At 36.3% G+C, this 23597-nt stretch overlaps 2 protein-coding genes across 3 annotated transcripts; one reads left to right on the top strand and one right to left on the bottom strand.

Moving 5' to 3' along the window:
• Positions 1 to 6: 6 nt before the first annotated feature.
• On the bottom strand, positions 7 to 9559 carry LOC141284526 (TRPM8 channel-associated factor homolog). 2 transcript variants are annotated; one of them, XM_073817494.1, is made up of 8 exons: positions 9424 to 9559; positions 3886 to 4626; positions 2809 to 3800; positions 2611 to 2705; positions 2274 to 2487; positions 1955 to 2194; positions 1480 to 1817; positions 7 to 547 (listed from the first exon to the last, which is right to left on the bottom strand). In XM_073817494.1, exons 2-8 carry the CDS (start codon positions 4500 to 4502, stop codon positions 305 to 307), a joined length of 2739 nt encoding a protein of 912 aa, XP_073673595.1. In that variant the 5' UTR covers positions 4503 to 4626; positions 9424 to 9559; the 3' UTR covers positions 7 to 304. The 2 variants fall into 2 exon arrangements, with proteins under 2 accessions (XP_073673595.1, XP_073673596.1); XM_073817495.1 differs by lacking the exon at positions 9424 to 9559 and adding an exon at positions 4890 to 4957.
• On the top strand, positions 8973 to 21033 carry pnkp (polynucleotide kinase 3'-phosphatase). Its single transcript, XM_073818002.1, has 18 exons — positions 8973 to 9080; positions 9449 to 9591; positions 9698 to 9744; positions 9871 to 10140; positions 12038 to 12295; positions 12397 to 12476; positions 12558 to 12615; positions 12738 to 12845; positions 14632 to 14703; positions 14849 to 14897; positions 15381 to 15451; positions 17503 to 17595; positions 18267 to 18363; positions 18449 to 18510; positions 18624 to 18733; positions 18817 to 18904; positions 20417 to 20484; positions 20615 to 21033. The coding sequence occupies exons 2-18, from the start codon at positions 9465 to 9467 to the stop codon at positions 20733 to 20735; spliced, it is 1779 nt and encodes a 592-aa protein (XP_073674103.1). The 5' UTR covers positions 8973 to 9080; positions 9449 to 9464; the 3' UTR covers positions 20736 to 21033.
• The last annotated feature ends 2564 nt before the right edge of the window (positions 21034 to 23597 follow it).

Consider the following 23597-nt stretch of genomic DNA (forward strand, 5'->3'; position numbering starts at 1 on the left):
CGGTTTTAGTATTTATGAAAAGTATATGTTGTGCATGTAAAATACATGCTATATCTGATTTTATTTAACCCACTATAGCCACCTTTAGTTAATAGCAACTGCTCTATATTTAAAATGAAAGCCTATGTGCTTCACATTGATATGAACCAACTGCCCAACCATGTGCTTATTAAATAAAATGATAAATGTTATATTTTCATGTCATTCCAGACAAGCATATATCACGTTCTATACCTAATCTTACCCATTAGCTACGTTAAAACTGCCAAAACATACTTTTTTTTTTAAGTTGTCTGAGATGTTCTTATGCATACTGGACCATAGGATGGTCACTCCACACAGGAAGATGAGAGATTTTCTCTTCTGTGCCGGGCTGGATGGGCCAACCCCATGCTTTGAAGAAGGGGCACAGATTAAGGCTGACCACCTTGGAGAAGGTCTCAGCATATACATTCATCTTGCCTGCATTGTCTTTTGGCACTCCATTCATGTCATGGTAGACAGTAAAAACTTTCTTGAAAGCATCCCAGCCAAATTTTTCCTGAAGCTGGAGAACAGGTAAATTATTACTTACAAAGCTTAAAAATAATGTATTATTGCGTTAAAACTTTCTTAAAAAAAATCACAATACTGGCAATGATGATATAACCAAATGTATGCTTAATCAACCAGTTCTTTAATAGGAACCCCAGATATTAAGACTTGTATAGCTTAATATAATGTATCTTACTGAAATATGTAGTGGAAAGCCCATGGAAGATTTACATGATTTAAAAACAATCCACTTCGTTTTATACATATATTAGACTATAGGGGGCACCATTATTTCGATGATGTGAAATGTTTGCACTTTGTAAGCTGCTGGTGCTACCTGTTGCTAATTTTACCACAACACAACTCGAAAAATAAAACACTGATAGGATAACTACAGCTACTGAAAGAGCTTACAGGTGGCAATGGATATAAGCCTAGGTGTAAACCAAATGCCGTACCATTGATTTTTCCCTGCAAGAAGTCTAAATACCTCCGGATATTGAATTAAATATGTGCTGAGAAACTCTTTCAGTGGCTGCAGTGTCATGGCAAGCATTGGTATGTTTGCATGTAGTGTTTCTTGTCTCTGCCATTTGCTGTGGTCTACTAAAAGCATTTTCTCTTCTTATCGCTAGGAAAGCAGAGAAGATTGACATCGCTTCTCTTGTTGCCTTTCAACTGAAATTTACAACCAAAACCATTTTCAAAGTTGTGTATTCTGACTTGAGTTGTTGTAAAATATAGCAGCAACGGGTAGCACTAGTAGCTCACTAAGTGCAAGTATTTTACCCCCCCAGTCTAAAATATATATTAACAATGTGGATTTTTGTAACATAATCTTTACGGTATTTTATGCCTTAATACCCAGGGATCCCTTTAAACACTTAAAAAAAAAAAAAAGAATTTAAATTATGAATTAATGAATTATACTAAGTCTGTTCGCACCTGCATGTAAGTCTCAAGTGCCGTCCACATGCTCCAGTTTTTTAAATCCTTACCGCCATCGCAATATGATTTGGTACGAGACTGACGGTTTTCTGGAGTTATGGCTGGATGAACATTAGACCTGTTCAAACCCAGCACTTCCTCGTGCACATACAGTGACCACAGGTTGCAAGTGCACTCAGTGGTGTGCGGAGGGAACTCCCAAACTCCACGCTGTTGGTTATGGCCCAGCTCGTGAACAGCTCCCCAAAGGCCACTTTTATAGGCTTCCTGTACATTTACTAGTGCTGGGGCAGAGGAGGCGTGCATCATAACGGGATATCCAGCATGCATGAAACCTGTGGGGGGAAAAGATGAACAGTGTTATCTCCAGAACAATGTGAGTGTAATTAATATTAATGGCACAATTCTGTTGTAATAGTAATGGTTATTCATCCTAACAAAGCTACTGAGAGTATTTAATAATACTACCAACCGTGAGAGATCTGTACATCTGCAACATACCGCTCCTTGCGGGGGAACTTGCTAGGCTTCGCTGCCAGGTCGGCTATGCTTCTCATTATGGTATCCCAAAGTTTAGCCACCTCATCAGGGCAGTCCAGATTCCTTATAAATTGTGATTCTAATGTAATGATGATGTTCTCAAACTCAAGCTCCGCCCAGGGGGCGGGTGCCTGACGGATCTTGTCCACCCAGTCAGCTACAGTAGTCTCTCCTGAGGGATGAAACAAGTTGAAATGTTTTACTATACAGTGTTAAATGTTCTGAATAGAAACCTCATTCAGAATTCTTACCAGACTTAAAGTATGGAGCCTGTACGCCGACCTGCACAACAATTTCCAGCCCATCCACTTTGCTTTGGGGAGGTGCTATTACGTACATGAGCCCTCCCCATAGATTGCAAACTTGGACCATCTCTGCGTCCAAAGGGAATCGCTCATGGACCACAGGAGCCCGTTTCAGAACGTTTGATCCACCAATGTTATCTGTCTGGCAACCAAGTTGCACCTGCATAAAGTGTTACCTACTCATGTTAATGACGTGCTTTCCAAGGTGGCATCTATCAAGTATACTACATGCAGCAACTATTCCTTGATTGGATACAAGTAATGTATAGACTTTATTCATCACCTGCCATTTTTTCCCAATGATCTCTGGAGGTACTGCTATGTACGTCTTCATACCAGGAGAAAGGTATATGCCTGTGCTTATCCATTCTTCCCAACCTGAAACAAGTAATTGCATTCTTATTTTATAGTGCTCAAGCATTTTGAAACTTAAAACAAGAAAAAACATTTTCCCTCTGCTTTGACGGGAAAACTTTTGTACCTTCAGTGTTGGCACTGATCCGAACTCTTGCATTAGACACAGTGGGCAAGTCAGGTCTGTCCTTGATGATGTAAGGAAGAAGGGCATCAGGATTAGGCGACACTTTGTATACCTCAGTGCCAACATGGAGCATCAGGTGGTCTTTGGCACTTTGAACAGGGCAGTCACTACACACTTGTGGAACACCCACCTCCTTTACTATGTCACTAAGAAGCGCCACCATTGAAGTATAGGCGGCACTGTCGTGACATCGCATGCGAAGGTAACTGGCACAGTCATTACCCAGCTGCTTCAAGCAGTTCTGTTCATGATTAGATAGTTCTTGCCCAAGGTTTACATGTTCAGCAAACCGATGCAGCATGCTACGAAAGTGGTACCCCTCTTTACAACATTGCTCAATTTCTGGGGCTTTATACAACCCTCCACTCACAGTGCTGCCCAAGAGACACAATCCCATCTTATTAAGAATGTGATTTCCTGGATAATCGGTCATCACATTGGAGCCACAGTGGCTCTGGGCCCAATACCAGGCATGACCCCCAATCATAAGACCTCCACCTTCAGCAACAAATTCTTGTATCTCTGCACACTGGGCATCACTGTATGAAGTGCAAACATAGACGCTTAGATCTTCTTTGAAACCAGTGAACTGGCAATTTAAGCCAGATTTGCTCAGTGCCGTGTGGGCTCCCTTTAAGCTGGGTTGGATCCCAATAACACCCTTGCGATCTTCGTCAAGCCACTTAATAGCGTTGATCAGGAAAGTGGACAGAGAGTCCCGACCCATGAAGCCTTCATGTGAAAACAGCATTACTCGACCTTGCCCATAATAGGCACCAGCAATGAATGCTTTTCCAGCATGATTGACTGCAATGGGAAATGCTAATGGCCCATGCACCATCACCTCAGATGCTATAGCACCACCTTGGACGTCAAACTCGGGCACACCTTCTAGCAGGAACTGTAGGTCATCCTTAAAGTCCTTGCCTATACTGAAAAGTAACAATTGAAAACAGCTGGTAAGATGTATGCTTTCTTAAAGAACGAATAAAAAGTAAGAATGTCTGCTGAACTTACGATACAGCAAGCCAACTAGAAGGGATTTGTCTTGGAACAGGAAAAACACCAACTTCTCCTTGGTGTTCTGAAAAGTAAATTCCTGCAACACTGCACACCTTGTTTCCTGGGAAGTTCTTTAGAGTGTTCTCTTGTGGGTGGGCTTCAGCCCAACTCCAGGCCTGACCAGCCATGATCAAGCCACCCCCAGCTTTGACGAAAGCAATCAGATCCTTTGCACAATTCTCAACACTGTAGGCATCTGTGATATAAATAGCTAATCCACTCCGAAAGTCTCCTAGCTCTGTCTTGATAGGGCAGTAATTCAAGTTTTTAGCTACTAAATGTAAGCTCTTCTGAATCCCTATAACGCCAGCATCACCGGTACATGGCATGAGCCACATTAGGGCATTCTCTATGAGGCTGGAAAAGCGGGTTAGGTATTCCTCGTGTCCCAACACCACCACACGTCCCTGGCCATAATTAGATGCAGCCATCAGCACCTGACCTCTTGGATTCATGGCAAGTGGAAAGGCATTTTCACCTATTAGTACAAGATCACTGGGCACTGCTTTCCCTTGAAAATCAAGCTCCTGCTGCCTACACATGATAGAGTAGTAGTCTTGTTCACGTGCCATGGTGGATAAGTTCCGTTTAGCAAGTCAATTCAAAATAATCACTTTCAACGTATGTCAGTTTTACAGAGCACTCAATATTCAACCAGAGCTTGTGAAGTAATATGGTACAGATTGCTTTTCAGTCCTACACAAAGACAGAAAATGAGAGAAAAAAGTTGCATGAATTTATAAACATACAGAACTTCAATTTTATAACTGTAAATAAGTTTTTTTTTTAAATAAATTACATTGCTTAACATGATATGAAACTCTTCAACTGACAATTTTAACTTTATATACTTTTCCTATTGTGGCTACAAATGTAAAAATTACAACTTCATATCTCACAAATTAAGCTTGATTTCTCACTTCAATCTGAATAAGAGCATTCTTTATGCACGCACTCACCTCCAAAGAGTTCAGATGACTTTCTTGCTTAACTATGTGTAACTACTGTGAGAATGTGTTTGAAGATTTGACTATGGCTCGCCTATAAAGTGCACACCCAACGAGCACACCCCTTTTCATTTTGTTTGTTCATCCAGAAACCACCATTGACCACTCCCTCTACAGGATTTGGCATTTTTAACGTTATTTAGATTCAGGTTTCTTTGTATTACAGTCTATTCAGGGGTGTCATGACCCAGCCAGCAAATTTCCTTTGGCTTGGATCTGGTCCATATCAGCAGCTAAAGTGTGGCTTAGATTAGTGTGTGTTTGCCGGCCTAGAACTGGTCCATATCTTTTTAGCCAGAACTGAACCAAAACAGAGCATAATCCAACCCTAAATTAGCCAAATCATAAAAACAGATGTGGCTGATATATTGACCTTATATGGTATCCTTATGATGTGGCCCCCATGTGACTGATATACTGTAAAAAAAGCCATTATTTATCCTTATTTATGCCACACACCTGCATGATTTTTGAGGGGGCACAAGTGGCAGGGATGGGAATATATTGTGGCAGCAAATTAAGAATTTGTTGCCATGACTAATTGTTTTCTCATTTTAGGTAAAGGCTGGAACACAATACACAACTGATTTAGTCTGGAGGAGTCAACGCTAGCTGTCAAAAGTGAGAACCAGTCTGCAGCACTCATAGTTTGTGTCATAGTTAACATATTTCACAGAAAACTGCATATTGTGTGACAGACAAAGACTCTTTTAGCTTTAAACTGTGAATCCGTCCAGTCAGAGGAGCAAATTAGTAGAATTAGCACATGGCCACAATTGAACTAAAACAAGGTAATGAATAAATAAAAGGTGTCTATTAAAGGCAGCTGTGGAAATAAATCTGCATCAATTATCTTTTTGATCATTCATTCAAAAAAATTCACAAAGTTTCATTGCAGTAAAACAATTGAAAGTGGGGGGAAACTCACATTATGAAATAAATGTTTTTCTCCAATGCATATTGGCTACTATTATTGGCACCCCTAGAAATTCTTTTTTATAATATCTTTCAAGTATATTCATTCATATTTACATTTCGTAGCACTCCAGCGTGACTGAAATTGTCTAGCCATGACTTCCAAGACTTCCAAGGATCACAGCTGGAGAATTGCAAAGATTTGTTGAATCTTGGGGTCAGAAAGCCTAAAACAAGTATATCAAACAGCCCCTACATGACCACATGTTGCTCAAATGGGTTTCCAGCATATTCATTGTCAGACACGGCTGGAACTGGAACGAACAGGACTGGTTCTATTGTCAGATGAAAAAAGAGGTTTCTGGAAGCAAACCCAACAGACCCAACAAAAGTACTCTATGTCCAAGGTTAAAAATACTGCTGGATTAATGTTGTTGGCCTATTTTTCTGCCGGAGGTCCTGGACATCTTGATTAGATACATGGCATCATGGATTCTATCAAATACCAACAAATAAAAAATCTAGACTGCCTCTGTAAGAAATCCTTATAATGGACCATGTTTGGATCTTCCATCAAGACAATGATCCAAAACAACTGAGCACAAAATGAGGCTTCTGCCATGGCTAAGGTCTTAGTCCCCTGAACGGAACCCTGTAGAAAATGGGTAGGGTGAACTGAAATGAAGAAGCACCAACATGGAGCTGGTATTCTGAAGGATCTAGAGAGATTCTATATGAAGGAACAGTCTCTGATCTCTTGTCAGGTTCTCCAAACTCATCAGGCATTATAGGAGAAAACGCAGAACTTTTATCTTGGGAAAAGGACGTTGCAATAATTGGGTCCCAATAACCGTGACTATGTGAACTAGAGAAAAACATTTATTTCATAATGAGATTTTCCCCCGCTTTCCATTGTTTTACTTCAATGAAAGGTTACATTTTTTAGTTTTCTTTTAAATTAAAAATCAAAAGCATAAACAATGCAGATTTATTTTCACAGCCACCTTTGCTCATATTTACCAAGGGTGGCAATATTAGTGGGCGGCACTGTAATGCCCACAATACTTATTTTTCCTCTGCATGACATCTGTGGGACTCCATAGCTTTGAGACAAAAACATACGCCATAGTCGTCTGCAGTAGTCATAGGTTGTGTAGTCATAGTTAAAAAAATTCACAGAAAACTGCATATTATGTGATAGACAAAGACTCTTTTACCTTAAAAATTCAAATCTGTTCTGTCAGAGGAACAAATTAATACAACATGGCCACGATTTAACTAAAACAAGAAGGTAATGAATGAATAAAACCTGTCCATGAAGTCGTGGGAATGAAATCTTAACAAATGGCCACAATGTCTATTTTTCTTCTGCATGACGTGTGGGGCTCCAAAACTTTGAGACAAATATAGATGCCAGTTCAAACAGAACTATTAGTACTGCATTATGCAGAGTAAACAATCTGTGTTTACCAAGCTATAATTATTAGCAGGATGTTCTACCTCATGATAATACTTATTGTACACTTAAGATTTGTCATCTAACAGACATAAACACAAGTAAATAGACATACAGTTCTTCTGTCTGTAAAGTTTGTAACGATTTTCAGGTACTACACAAACAAAGTTTTAAAAATCTTTTTCAACACAGAAACTATTTAGGAAGAATACAGACTACAGACACTTTCTCGCTGTTTGTGACTGGTTAAGACCACATTTTTACAGTAGTAAATTTACAGGGAAACCTGGGTATTATGACTTGTATGGCTTAATATAACATAAATGATGCTTCTTACTGAAACAAGTAGTAGAAAACCCATTAAAGATTTACATTATTTAAAAAAGATATACATATTATACATATTTTAGACTATGTGGGAGGCCATAATGACATAAATGGTTGAGCTCAACTGAAAATTACAGGGTCATTCTACAGAAACGTCCACTTTTGGTATGGCAAGATGTCTTAAATTATTTATTTTTTAAACTTTTAAACTTAGACCACGTTATTAGATTACCCTTTGACTTTATGAATATGCATAAATGACAGCTTAATGATTTTTTACATTTATTTATCCATAAGGAAGGTAACACCAGTGACAATTTTCACGAAAAATTTAATTTTACAAAATGGCTGCTGCTTGTTATCAAACCACAAGTTGTCAATCATGGTATACTTGCTAAATTAAGTAGTTTTATCCATTTGTACTCTAGTTTTTTACAATTCCCTAACAATAAAGTAGATCACACAAGTGATGTCAAATAAAAGCTTCATATGAAATCAGGAGATAAATGAGAACATTTCTGATAATTAAAAAGAGACAGTAGATTTAACATGGGCCTGCCTTCATAGATCTTAAGAAAATAGGAAGGAAGAAGTCGAGTGATAAAAGAAGACTTTTGTCAGACAGTAACACCAGTGACAGCTTCAGGGGACCATTGTTTTCATTATATATTTTTAATATTTATTTGGGATTTTTTTTTTAAATTTGTATGCCATTTAGATGACATATTTGATAGTTATGGATAGACTTTTGTATTTTAAATGGTTGAAAATCCTGTTTTTGACCTTAAAATAAAGCACTTTCCCCCTTCTCCCGCTGTGGGGACAAGCAGTTTTGTGGTACTTGGAATTCTTTATAATTAACAAATAAAAAATAATGCCACATTGATGGCTCAGGAAGGTGTAATTGTTCAAATAACATATTGTGTTATCTTAAAATATATATATAAAAAATTGTAACCCTAATGTGTATTTCAATTGCAAAAGTCTAGGGACAGAAAAGTGGACGTTTGTGTAAAATGACCCTACAACCAAAATCTGCACAATTTGGCATTGTATCAGTATTTTATTTTTTGAGGTATTGAGGTAAAAATAGCAACAGTTAGCGACAGTAGCTTACTGAGTGCAACCATTTCACGTCATAATGGCGTCCAAAATGTGTATAAAACATGTATTTTTTAAATAACGCAAGTCTTACATGGGTTTTCTGTTACATATTTCAGCAAAAGACAACATTTACGTTATATTAAGCCATACAAGTCTTATTACCCGGGGTTCCTTACTACAGTTACCATAGTAACGTAAAGAATGAGAAGGGTGACTCCCAATGACATGGGAACCAAGCAATGAATGTCGCTGTTCCACACCGGAAATATTTACATGTCGGACCAGAAAAGCATGTAAAACATCTGAACCGCAAGAAGTTAATGTAAAATTTTGGACAACTGGTAAGCGCTATTTAAATTTAGCATTACGTTTTTAGCCAAATCATGATGGCTTGTTTGAAATCTAACTTTGAATGACTGTGCAACGTTAGATACATACAGACTGCGCAGGTTCTAAAGTTGCTTTAAGTCTGTATTATGAGCCCTCCGGTTTCAAAGTCCGACTGAGTTCATTGTTATTATTCAAGAAACATTAAAGGACGTATTAATACGACGTTAACGTATGTTAGCTAATGAGTTACAGTTCGGTTATCTGCTTAAATATTCATAATTAGCTCGTTATATAAATAGCAAATCTACGGAAGAACAGTCTGGCTATTAAAATCTTATTTGTACTGATTCTTACTTTAACTTCTCTTCCTGGAGTCCAGTTGTTCTCATCCGTGAATGAAGATGCAGTGCACACTAGTAAGTGTGAATGGAGCTCGGGTGGAGCTGGCAGATGGTCGAGCTTTAATGTTAGGTCGAGGCCCCGAAACGAGAATCACAGACAAGAAGTGCTCAAGGCATCAGGGTGGGTTTGTAGATCACATCACACCCATCATTGTAATGCCAAAAGTTGTACGTGTCACGTTGTTTCTGTTCACAAATAATAATAGAAGTGCGTCTTTTCATGACAGTCAAACTTGTGGCCGATTATGCCAAACAGGAAGTTCTGGTTACGCAGGTAAAAACAAAACAACAATGCATGTTACAGTTGACTGAGAGATTGCATTTTATTAAAGCATTAAAAAAAAAAAAAAAAAAAAAAAAAAAATCATAAGTAAGTACAAACCATCTTGTGTTTCCACAGCTCGGGCCCAACCCTTCTTCCCTGGACGGTCAGTGTTTGGGACGTGGGGAGTCTGGATGTCTGACAGCTGGTTGCACACTGTACCTGGTTAATCAGTCCCACCCATTCACTGTGGAGTTTGTTGGAAATTCAAATGAAAAGTTTTCCTCTCTTCAGAAGAAAGGGAAAGCAGCACCTGAAAGCAAAGACAAGGACAGACAAAAAAGCTCAAATGATGGCTCAGGCCCCAAAAGGAGCATCCAGGATTATTTTTCCAAATCCCCTAAAAAGGTATCAAGATCTGGACTAGTGAAACTGTTTGGGATAATAGTTAAAATAGTTCTGAACACTCCACATTTTTTGGAAATAGGCTAATTCTCCAACTCCCCCAAGGTTAATAAGTCGAGTTTTAGCATTTTGAAATCCATTCGGTCGTTCTCCTGTTCTGGCGATATCACTTTTAGCATAGCTTAGCATAGATCATTGAATCCTATTAGACCAATAGCATTGCGTTCAAAAATGACTAACAGGTTTCGATATTTGTCCTATTTAAAACTTGACTCTTCTGCAGTTATACCAGCGGAAATGTAAAGCTGCGATTTTCTAGGCCGATAAGATTAGGAACTACACTTCCATTCTGGCGTAATAGTCAAGGACGTTTGCTGCCGAAACACGGCCGAAGCAGGCGCAGTAATATCACGCAGCACATGTGCAAATGCTAACCTAGCCTGGAACTTATTTCTGGCGCTGCGTGATATTACTCTGCCTGCTTCGGCTGTATAACGGCAGCATACTTCCTCAACTATTACACAGGAATGGGAGTGTAGTTCCTAGTCTTATCGGCCTAGAAATCGTAGCTTTACATTTTCTGCCGGTCTTAGTACACGATATAACTGCAGAAGAGTCAAGTTTTAAATACAACAAATATGGAAACTTGTTGGTCATTTTTGAACGTGATGCTATTGGTCTAATAGGATTCAGTGATCTATGCTAAGCTATGCTAAAAGCGATAGCGCCAGAACAGGAGAACGGCTGAATGGATTTCAAAACGGTAAAACTCAACTTATTAACTTTGGGGGAGTTGGAGAATGAGCCTATTTCCAAAAAAAGTGGAGTGTTCCTGTAAGGGCCAGTATTCACAAAACATCTTAAAGCTAAAAGTAGCTCATAATGTGCTGATTTAGGAGAAAATCTTTTTATATAATTGGAAAAATAATTGGAGTGCCAATCCTAAATTTAGGACTACAAAATTTTTGCTCGAAGAGTATTTCACAAAGTGTTTTATTTTTAAAACTAGCTTCTAAATCTGTGAAATGTTAAGTTATGCTATGTACGCATCTTTTTTTTTGTATTGGAGGTTATCCCAACTTGAAATTTTAGGTAAGAAGTAACAGCTCGTGTCCAGTTTGGTTCTCTTTTATGTTTGCATGTCTTACTATCAGCCATGATTTTTCTACTCTGTTAATTAAAAGGCTGTCTATATGCATATCCGCTAATTTTTTACGAGAAGCACACTTATAAGAAGCTGGCAATTAACTAAAAAAAAAAAAAAAAACATAGCTGTGTATCATTCAGGTACCAACACCGTTTCAGGAAACAAGTGTATGTAAACTTTTGAACGGGCTCATTTTATAAATTTAACTATTATTTTTCTCTTGTGGACTATATGTAAACATCTTTTACATGAAATATCCTATTCAGGGCAGTACTAAATAAAAAATAACTTGCATTTTGTATTATTCCCCCTTATTTTGGTAAAATAATTAAAAATTTGCAGTTTCTACACGTTGTATCTAAACTTTTGACTTCAACAGTTAATGTATGAATTGTGAACGTATTAATAGTAGGAAAATGATACTTTTTTTTTTTTTTTTACAATTGTAGAATTATTTTTTTGTTAATTGATATATAATGAAATTTAAATATTTCGGTAAAAAAAATGTAATTAAACTTTTACATTAGAAATATTGCCTTGGCAACTAACTGAAATCTAACTTTAAGTTGAAGTATTAAAATTACTAAAACTGAAATATAAATTTAAGTTCAATAAAAATATGTATTAAAATGACAAGCACACAAAACTAAAATTCAATGCAACCTGAAAATATAGAAATTCAATTCAAAATGTTAATAAACACTATAAAAGTGTTTAAAAAAATATATTAAAATAACACTGTTTGACTCATAGGCAACAAAGCGACCTCACAGCCCAGAAGAAGATGCCCCTCGCACAAAACGAGGACGTGGTGATGATGAAGATGAAGAGACCTTAGCTGAGGAAAAGCTTAAGCAGTTGCAAGCACTTGCACAGAAACAGAGTAATGACAAGCTGGATTCACCATCAGCCAAAACCACTACTCCATCTTCCTCCTGCTCTCAGAGTCACTGGCAACAAATCAACAGCCTTCTCCTGTTCACTGCGGCAGGGGCTCCAGATAGCCCCAAAGTAAGACATTAACTTTCTTATAGGAACTGCATATTATTAGTTTAATCAGGAAGACCAGTCCAGTACATTTCTGTGATGTTTTATTCTTTTGTTTGATTCAGATCGCAGGGTTTGACATTGACGGCTGCATTATCACTACAAAGTCTGGGAAAGTATTTCCCACAAGTCCAGATGACTGGAGGTGAGTCTGGTTGAAGAACGTCCTATATGCTGCAGCTGTTTGTTGTGTCTTATTTTTTTTTTGTTTTTAACTCTTATTTAGGATTCTCTTCCCAGAGATTCAGCCCAGACTGGCCAGTCTGTTGAAGAAAGGATACAAGGTGCTTCTTAATCCACTATTACGTTGTTTTATGCTTAACTGGAATTGCAGCATCAATACATGTCTAGTTGTTGTGTTTGCTTTAGTAGCACAGGCATCTTCATCGTATTTGTCTCTGTTTAGGTGGTGTTTTTCACCAATCAGATGGGTATTTCTAGAGGCAAACTCAGACCGGAGGTGTTCAAGTCAAAAGTTGAGGATATTCTACAGACACTGCAGCTGCCTATCCAGGTTAATGATTTTTTAAAATGTTTTGAAGGAAGTCTGTTATGCGTACAAAGGCTGCTTTTATTATAATGTAAAACAGCTGTTTTCTATTTGAATAGATTTTAAAATGTAACTATTTTCTGTTATGCAAAGCAGAATTATCAGCAGCCATTACTCCAGTCTTCAGTGTTACATGAGAAAATCATTCTAATATGTGACCCTGGACCACAAAACCAGTCATAAGGTTAAATTTTACAAAACTGAGATATATATGAGATATATATATAATAAGCTTTCAATTGATGTATAGTTTGTTTGGATAGGACAATATTTGGCCGAGATACATCTATTCGAAAATCTGGAATCTAAGGGTGCAAAAAAATCAAAATGCTGAGAAAATCACCTTTAAAGTTGTCCATATTAAGTTCTTAACAATGCATATTACTAATCAAAAATTACATTTTGATAGGTTTACAGTAGGAATTTTACAAAAAATCTTAATGTAACATGATCTTTACTTAATTTCCTAATGATTTTTGACATAAAAGAAAAATCAATAATTTTGACCCATACAATGTATTTTTGGCTATTGCTACAAATATACCCCAGCGACTTAAGGTTTTGTGGTCCAGGGTCACATATGCTGTTTAAAAAAAAAACTGATTATAAATGTTGAAAACAGCTTCTTTTTTTCAGGATTCTTTGGTGAATAGAACATTCAAAGGGAAAACTTTTATTTGAAGTAGATTTTTTGTAACAATATTAATGCATTTTCTGTCTATTTTGATTATTTCTAATGCATTCTTGCTGAACAAAAGTATTATTTCTTTCAAAAAGAAACATTTTACTGACCCTAAACTTTTAAACAGCAGTGTAGATTAGTGTTTTTTTAAACGTATGTACGGTTGAAATCAAACGTTTCCATACACCTTGCAGAATCTTCAAAATGTTAATTTACTTTTTTTTTTTTTTTACCAAAATAAGAGGGAACATACAAAATGCATGTTATTTTTTTTTATTTAGTACTGACCTGAATAAGATATTTCACATAAAATGTTATGTACACTTGATTCTTAATATTGTGTTCTTACCTGAATGATCCACAGCTGTTTTTTTTTTATTTTTTTTTTTTATGATAGTTGTTCATGAGTCCCTTGTTTGTCCTGAACAGTTAAACTGCCCGTTGTTCTTCAGAAAATTCCTTCAGGTCCCATTTTAGTGTATTTGAACCCTTTCCAACAATGATAATGAAAATATGTTGTTGACAACTATTACAGAAGGTTTAAACGGTTACTGATGCTTCAGAAAGAAAAGCGATGCAACAAAAGCCAGGGGTGTAAACTTTTGAACCAAATATTGATGTGTAAATTTTTCTTATTTTGTCTAAATATTGTATTTTTTCATTTAGTACTGCCCTTCAGAAGCTACAGAAGATACTCAAATGTTCCCCAGAAGACAAAATAAGTTAAATTTACCTTGATCTTCAAATTAAAAAAATAGTTTTCACCCCCAGCCTTTGGATTTGTTGTAAAGGTTGAAATACACAAAAATGCTGAAAAACCAAAGAATTTGTGGGATCTGAAGGATTTTTCTGAAGAACAGCAGGCAGTTTAACTGTTCAGGACAAACAAGGGACTCATGAACAACTATCACTAAACAAACAAACATGTCAGTACCAAATAAAAATATAACATGCATTTTGTATGATCCCTCTTATTTTGATAAAATAATATTTTGCAGACACTGCAAGGTGTATGTATACTTTTGACTTGAACTGTATTTATAATTGTGAATTCATGTCTTTTTTCAGGTATTTGCTTCCACAGCCCCTGGTATTTACAGGAAGCCCGTTATTGGAATGTGGGAACATCTGTGTGAGAAGGTGAATTTCTATTGTGGTTATTTGTATGATTTGTCTGTTAAAGGGATTCCACTGAGTTGTATAACCTGTTTTACATTATGTACAACAAGCAGCAGGTTTGGTTAGAGAAGCCTATGCATATGAAGGCATTGTTGTGTTTTTGCAGGCTAATGGTGGAGTGACTGTAGACGTGTCACAGAGCTTCTATGTGGGAGGTGAGCCAAAAATACATTGTATGTGTCAAAATTATTGATTTTTCTTTTATGCCAAACATCATTAGGATATTAAGTAAACATGTTCAATAATGATATTTTGTAAACCTTGTACCGAAAATATCTCAAAACTTAATTTTTGATTAGTAATTTGCATGGCTAAGAACTTCATTTGGACAACTTTAAAGGTGCTTTTCTCAGTATTTTGATTTTTTTTCAGATCCCAGATTTTTCAAATAGTTGTATTTCTGCCAAATATTATCCTAACAAACCATACATCAATGGAAAGCTTAATTATTCAGATTTCAGATGATGCATAAATCTCAGTTACAAAAAATTGACCCCTATAACTGTATTTTTTTGATCCAGGGTCACATTTGGTCAAAAAACATGTTTAAATATCAATTAAATTATTTTCTATTTACAAAATATAGTGCAAAATGGCCCAGTTTTACAATCTCAGTCATGGTTTTCTCTCGTGTACAGATGCAGCAGGACGTCCTGCTAACTGGGCACCCGGAAAAAAGAAGAAAGACTTCTCGTGCAGTGACAGACTGGTAAAAAAAAAATAACTACAGTCTTCATTACACATTATAGACCAATTCTGTGTTTGTAAACAGTGATGACATTCTTTTGTGGTGGCAGAAAATGACAGTTTTTACATAGCAGTCTATGGAATCCATGGAATAAAAGAATAAAAAAAGGTACATTTGAGTTTATATTTCAAAATTCTGACTTTGTTCTTACAATTCCGAGATTATATCTCACAATTCTGATAAGAAAGAACAGCTCATCATTTTCTCTCTGTTCCCCTTTGCTCAGAATCATGAGTTTTATGTCTCTCACTTATGGCTTTTTTTCCTCAGAATTGACACATGTGCTATTGTGGAGTAAAATTGAGTTATAAAGTCAGAACTAGGAGAAATAAACTGGCATTTGCGAGGAAAAAAGTCTGAAATGTGAGATAAAATAGGCAAATATATGTAAAATGATATAGTATATATAGTCAAGCGTGAAATTATTCATACCCCTGGCAAATTCTGACTTAAAGTTACTTTTATTTTACCGGAAATGATACAGGCTTCTCCCAAAAGATAAAATGATGTACAAGAGGAATCCTTTTAGAAAAAAATATTTCTTTACATTTGAACAAAAAGTGGCATGTCCAAAATTATTCATACCCTTTGCAAACCGTCACAGTCTATGGGAAGGTTCAAAGTTCTATTCCAAATAGTCCAAGCTGTTCTAAAACATCCTAATTACCCTGATTCATTGGGAACAGCTGTTTTAATCAACTCAACAGGTGAAAAACAGAAGCTTTCTGCTGTTGGTCAGGAAAGGGCTATAAGACCATGGCTGTGTCCAAATTCAGGGTCTACATCCTTCGGAGGACTCATTAGAAGGATGTTACGTCACAGCGCCGCGACGAAGGCTGTCCAAATTCATAGGATCCTTCAAATGCGGCCCACAAATACGTCCTCCTTTTCCCCGAATTTGAAGGATGGGTCTGGTGGATCCTTTCCCGTCCTACCTATCCCACAATTCCTTTCGGCGGAGCGCTTCCAGAATTTTCAAATAATGGCGGACGAAGCAAGCGGTAGTAATGATGGAAGTTTTAAAAAAACTGCCGTTTCAAAAAATATTTTTTTTACAGCGGTTGTCTAGTTAGGCCTTTGGTTTTAGCGTTAAGCTTATTTTTTTACATTTGTATGTATATATGTTAGAAAACATCACTTTCGTAAAATAGCTTCTTTCTTACTGTCTGTGTGAATATCCCCTTACACACAGCTAATTTCTTGTTTGTGATTGAAAATGTTTTTAATGCTTTTAGGGATGAAAGAGTAGTTATTTTGTTTTGTGCAGTACAGATAACCTTACTTCTTGCTTAGCGCTGTCACGGTTGCTAGGCGACAGGATATGAGCAACGGGGAAGGGAGGGAACTGAAAGAAGTGTAGGCTGTCCAAATTCACTGACACCTACTTCCAGGTTTTGCGGTCTTCGGAGGACCCCTCCTCCTTCAACCTGGTAGGAAGGATCCTAAGGAGGATGCAGACCCTGAATTTGGACACAGCCCATATCTAAATGTTTTGATGGGGTATGAATAATTTTGGGCTTGACTGTATGTTAAAGAGTATTTCATGCTGTAACTGAAGGGCTAATGTAATTTGTCCACTATGAACTGCATATGCAAATGATATGCAGAAATTCTGCAGACAAATTGTTTAATTGAAATGGCATTTTTGACAACAGTATATTCTATAAAAAAGATTTTCATTCTGATTCTGACATCCAAAGGCACAATACATTTTTTTTTCTTTTATTCCATGGATTTTACCCATTCCCCTCCATTTGTTATTAGTGTTTTTCTGTGTGTCCAGCTGCAAGTGACATAACTGTGATGTGCACTCTTAAATTGGTCTATACAAAATGGCTTACTGTTAGTAAAAGTTACTGATTCTATATTCATTTGAATTGGTGTAAGTAAAATGCAGTGTTATTTCCCAGTCTTGACCACAAAGGGGCGCAAGAGTGCTTTTCTTGCTCCATTATAATGTAACAAAAAGGCATATTGACAACATGCATTTAATTTTGGTTATCTCTCTCCAGTTTGCACTTAACCTTGGTCTTCAGTTTCACACACCAGAGGAATACTTCTTGGGCTGGAAACCTGCTCAGTACAGCTTGCCAGAATTTGACCCTGTAAGCTGCTCTTTTTGGATTTTTCTTCCCAGTTGCATGTTATTTACCTTTACACTACCATTTAAAAGTTTGAAGTTGAATTTTAGGATTTAAAAAGTACTTAATAAAATGTAAAGCAATGTTAGTCATTTTGGATAAAAGCGTCTGCCAAATGCCTAAATGTAAATGTCCTAAAAAAATAAATATGCATTAAATTGATCACAGTTGACAGTAAAGACATTTATAATGCTACAAAAAATATATATTTTAAATCAATTTTGTTCTTTTGAACTTCATATTCAAGAAAGAACCCTAAAAATGCCATGGTCTTCACAAAAATATTGATTTATTTAAAAGAATTGTTTCTTGAGCAGCAAATCAGCATATTAGAATGATAGCTGAAGGATCATGTCACACTGAAGACTGGAGTAATGATGCTGAAAATTCAGTTTTGTCATCAGAAATAAATTATGTTTTAAAATTATATAAAATTAAAAAAAACATTTACTTGAAAATGTAGTAATAATGAACAATAAAACCGGTTTTACTGTATTTGTGATCAAATAAATGCAGACTTGGTTCTTGCTTGAGACTTCTTTCAAAAACATTAAAAATTCTTAGCAACCTCAGACTTTTAAACAGTAGTGCATTAAATATCTGTCGTAATGTTTGTGTTTTATCTTATTCCCCAGAGGAAATTAGACTCTAAAAGACGCCTTTATGACCCTCCTGATGCATCCCTCACATCCACCAAGCAAGAAATCATTGTAGCAGTAGGATTCCCTGGATGTGAGCCTTTTTTTCAGTGTTAGTTTTTTCTTAATCCTGCCAGGTGACAAGATTTTATCACATAACCCCTTTTTTTACTTTGCAGCGGGCAAATCAACATTCTTCCAAACACATATCATTCCAAAGGGCTATGTATATGTGAACCGGGTGAGTTGAGTTACCATAAAAGAGAACCCAGACACAAGAAAAAAAAAAACATCTAAATGTGCATAATGACTTGTTTTAACCTTTTTATTGTTACACATACACATAAACACTAGGACATACTTGGCTCCTGGCAGCAGTGTGTTTCAGCCTGTGAACGTGCTCTAAAGGAAGGCCGAAGCGTCGCAGTAGACAACACTAACCCTGACCCTGAGTCTAGAAAAAGGTGCCTTCCTCAATTTCGAAAACAAAAGCTTATTCATCTTTGTCTTATCAACTAAAATATCACATCAATGATTTTCTCCACAGATATTTAGACGTCAGTCAAAGTGCTGGAGTTCCCTGCAGGTGTTTTAACTTCACAGCGAGTCTGGAACAAGCAAAACACAACAACAGGGTATTTGGGTCTAATAGTATTAATTTTACAGTATGCAATATGTATTACATATTAAATTCTATATACAGTTGAGGTCAACATTTACATAAACGTGGCAGAATCTGCGAAGTGTTAATTATTTTATCAAAATAATGCAAAATGCATGTTATTTTTTATTCAGTACTGACCTGAATACGATATTTCATAAAGAAGACATTTACACATAGTCCACAAGAGAAAATAATAGTTGAATTTATAAAAATGACTCCGTTCAAAAGTATACAAACACTTGATTCTTCTTACTGTATTGTTACCTGAATTATCCACAGCTGTGTTTTTTAGTTGTTTATGAGTCACTTATTTGTCCTGAACAGTTAAACTGCCCGCTGTTCTTCAGAAAAATCCTTCAAATTCCACAAATTCTTTGGTTTTCAGCATTTTTGTGTATTTGAACCCTCTCCAATAATAACCATATGATTTTGAAATCCATTGATGCATTAAGAGCCGAGGGGTGAAAACGTATTCAATTTGAAGATAAGGGTAAATTTAACTTATTTTGTCTTCTGGTAAACATCTGTGTATCTTCTGTAGCTTCTAAAGGGCAGTACTACATTTACAAAAAATAGGATAATTAGGAAAAACAGGAAAAATGTACACATCTTTATTCTGTTCAAAAGTTTTAACCCCCAGCTCTTAATGCATTGTTTTTCCTTTTGGAGCATCAGTGAGCGTTTGAACCTTCTGTAATAGTTGCATATGAGTCCCTCAGTTGTCCTCAGTGTGAAAAGATGGATCTCAAAATCATACAGTCATTGTTGGAAAGGGTTCAAATATACACAAAAATGCTGAAAACCCAAAGAATTTGGCACCTGAAGGATTTTTCGGAAGAACAGCGGGCAGTTTAACTGTTCAGAACAACTATCACTAAAAAAACAATCAAATAAACAAACAAAACAGCTGTGGATTATTCAGGTAACAACACAGTATTAAGAACCAAGTGTATGTAAACTTTTGAACAGAGTCATTTTTATAAAATCAACTACTATTTTCTCTTGTGGACTATATGTAAACGTCTTTTTTGTAAAATATCTTATTCAGGTCAGTACTAACCCATATAGCAGACGTACGAAGATGTCTGTTAAAGATTAATCTGGAAAGCATCTGCTGTGTACAAACATCTCACAGACAGTCTTTAAGATGTCAGTTTTACATACATTCTAAATCATAAACATCTTAAAGACATCTAAATAGACGTTTATTTAACATCGGATAGGAAAGTTGCAGATGAGCAAACACATCTTGGAGATGTCAATAAAGATGTCTCTGTAATGTACGTGTGCTATCAGGAAAATAAAAAATAACATTTTGTATAATCCCTCTTATTTTGGTAAAATAACATTCTGTATGTTCTGCAAGGTATATGTGCATTTTTGATCTCAACTGTAATTATACCTTGATAAAAGTCTAAAGCAAGATTTATGGAATATCAGTATACAGTTACTGATTAGTCTGATCTATTTTTATGGTTTTTAGTTTCGTGAGATGGTTCCCTCTGCCACCAAGCATCTTCCTGTAAATGACATGGTGTTTAACAGCTACAAGTGAGTCAACAGCAGCAAGCTAAGCTTTTTTTTATGGCACCATATAATTTGGCTGAGAAATCACCATCTTTATTGGCTATAACTCACACAAGCCCATTGGTTTCTGACTGTCTGTCTTGTTTTTTTATAGGAAAAAGTTTGTGGTGCCCAGTTTGTCAGAGGGCTTCTCTGAAATCCTGCAGATTCATTTCGTTCCGAGTTTCAGTGATGAAAGATCAGAGTTCCTCTTCAGGCAGTTCTCTGAGGGATAAGCATGAAAATCAAGTGAGAATTTAAGAAAAAAATGCCTACTGACTAAAATTGTCAAGTGGAAATCAGAAGAATTTTAGAACAATTGACAATGCAACACTAATTCAAATATTGTGTTATGTTGTCTCTACACTTAATTTTACATCTTTAATTGGTAACTTTTTAAATGTCTTTGGGAAACTTATTCATAGCTACTAAAATTGACCTGCTGCTGTGAAGACTGTCTTGTAAAAAGGTTTTATAAATTGAGGAAACAATTGCTTGTTACAGTTTGTGTCATATTGATTAAATACTATTATTTTCCAGGTTTTGGGTGTGATTCAAGTTCTTTGGTTTCCTTGTCTGTAAATTAAGACTTTATTGGTGAAATTCATATAGGCTCATAGATTCATAGGCTTATATTCTGAATGTTTGTGTGCTTTATTTCTAAAGGTCCCAGCTTACAGTTTTTCACGATTGCTTAGGCACAATTTTAAAAACAAGGCTCATTTTGTCAAAGCCCTACACACAATTCGCACATCTACACACACAAGTAGCAGAACATCTCAGATCTTTTGCAAAATGAAACACTTAATTCAAAACTGTACAATAATTTACCAAAAGCCTGTTTTGGTACCATATGGTGCACACATGGTTCATACAGTCGGATTCTGCTGTGCTCAATCTCAAACACTTGTAAGATTTCTGCCTTTCTAATGATACAGTCTGGGTTTGATTTTTTTTCTCTTTTTTGAGCTATTGTTAAAGAATATGAATATATTGTCCAAACACAACACATTAGTCCAATACCTAGTCTGTCCAATAATTAGTGTGTCTAAAAATGTGAGTATGTGCTCTGTATTGTAAGGACCTATTTTGGCTAGTGGAGGAGCCCATTCTGCATGGTTGCAGCATATAGAGATGTTCCCACAGCATTGGCCTGGGACATTCAAAATAGCTTTTTTTGTGGCAAAAGATGTTTCCTCTTACTGCATCACTGCCTTTCCGATTTGTTGAACAAAAATATCACCTGTTGCCTTTTTATAGTGCTTACACCTTGATTGTTGTGTTTACAGTTAAGCACCTAAGTGTCTGCACACCTGATGGCCGTGTTTTATCAATTGGTTCATATGTGTAGTATTTTGGAAAGCAGTGCCTAAAAATGACAAAGAAGAGACATCATGTTAGATTTCTGTGTCTAATGTAGAGAAGTGTGTTTAGAGTCCTGCTAAACAATGTGTGTAGTGTTTTGCAAAAAGTGTGAAGCTGAGAATGTGCTTACAGTTGTGTAGATTTGGGCTGAGGTTTTGCTCCTTGGGTGTCATGTTTCACTAACTGTGTGTTATTTTTAAATTTAGTGTGTAAGCACTCGTAAAAAACTGTAATACATAATTTTTTTTGACCAAAAAAAAAAAAAAAAAACAGTTTACAGGAAAAGGTTATGAAGTGTGGCAATTGGTAAGTCCTTATCAGTTTTTTACTGTTGCAAGCTTCTATTGAGTAATTATGACACAACTTGGCATGAGTTAGCAGTAGTGGAATGTGGTGTAATACTGCAGTTCATAAATCAACACAAACTTTTCCTTCAGTGTAAGATTCAAAAGCTTAAAAAAACTATTAATACATTGCAATACAAAAGCATAAATCCACCAGTTGCAGTGCACTAATATTTCACCAATTTTGGACCATTTTTCACATTTATTGTTAAAGTTACATTTAATGTTTTGTTATTCTTTAGTAGATTCAGTATGATTTGTTTGAAGACATTTCTAATGTTACAAAGGATTTTTATTTCAAACGAATGTTATTTAGAACTTCCTAATCTTTTGAAATCCTCCTGAGAATCCTGCAAATGGATCATTGTTTTCACAATAATATTAAGCAGAACAAAAATGTTTTCAATATTGATAATAATACTAAATCTAACTTGAGCTTCAAATCAGCATATTAGTATGATTTCTGAAAGATCATGTGAAACTGAAGACAGAAAATCTAGCTTTGCCATTTCAGAAGTTATTTTAAATTACAATTTGATTTCATTATATAAACATTACAGTTTAAATGTTAGTTTGGTTGTGATAAGATTTGTGATAAGAAGTTCAGTATAAAGTTATTATGAGGCTGTATCTTGGCAATACTTTTGCCTATTGCAGTACAACTTCTTTTTGAGCTTTAAACAATGTCCTAAAAATCAATGTATAATGATAAATGTTTAATGTAGTTGTTACATTTGAAAATTACAGCATAAAAGCCTAGTTATTTATGTTATCCTTTTCAGTTTTATGCACTTCCGCATATGGCGTAAACTGTCCTCATCATGTTTTTATTGTATAACTAGTATGCATAAGCAATACTGCTAAGCATGGGGTTTATTGTATCTTTATGGCTGAAAAGCTATTGTCATTTCCAAGCAGTCTCACTTTATATATAGACTCATTTAAAGGAAAGGATGGGACGTGAGGCCAAGTATGGTGACCCAAACACAGAATTTGTGCTCTGCATTTAACCCATCCAAGTGCACACACACAGTAGTGAACACACACCCGGAGCAGTGGGCAGCCATTGCTGTGGCGCCCAGGGAGCAGTTGGGGGTTCGGTGTCTTGCTCAAGGGTCTCACCTCAATCGTGGTATTGAGGGTGAAGAGAGTGCTGGTTATTCACTCCCCCCACCTACAATCCCTGCCAGACCTGAGACTCAAACCCGCAACCTTTGGGTTACAAGTCCAACTCTTTTACGGTTGGAGAGTCGGATTTGTAACCCAAGGGTCGCGGGTTCAAATCTCAGGTCTGGCAGGTGAGACTGAGGTGAGACCCTTGAGCAAGGCCCTTAACCCCCAACTGCTCCCCACAATATGGCAGCCCACTGCTCTGGGTGTGTGTGCACT

The sequence above is a fragment of the Garra rufa genome, chromosome 14 (genome assembly GCF_049309525.1).
Source record: "Garra rufa chromosome 14, GarRuf1.0, whole genome shotgun sequence".
Classification (NCBI taxonomy): Eukaryota; Metazoa; Chordata; class Actinopteri; order Cypriniformes; family Cyprinidae; genus Garra; species Garra rufa.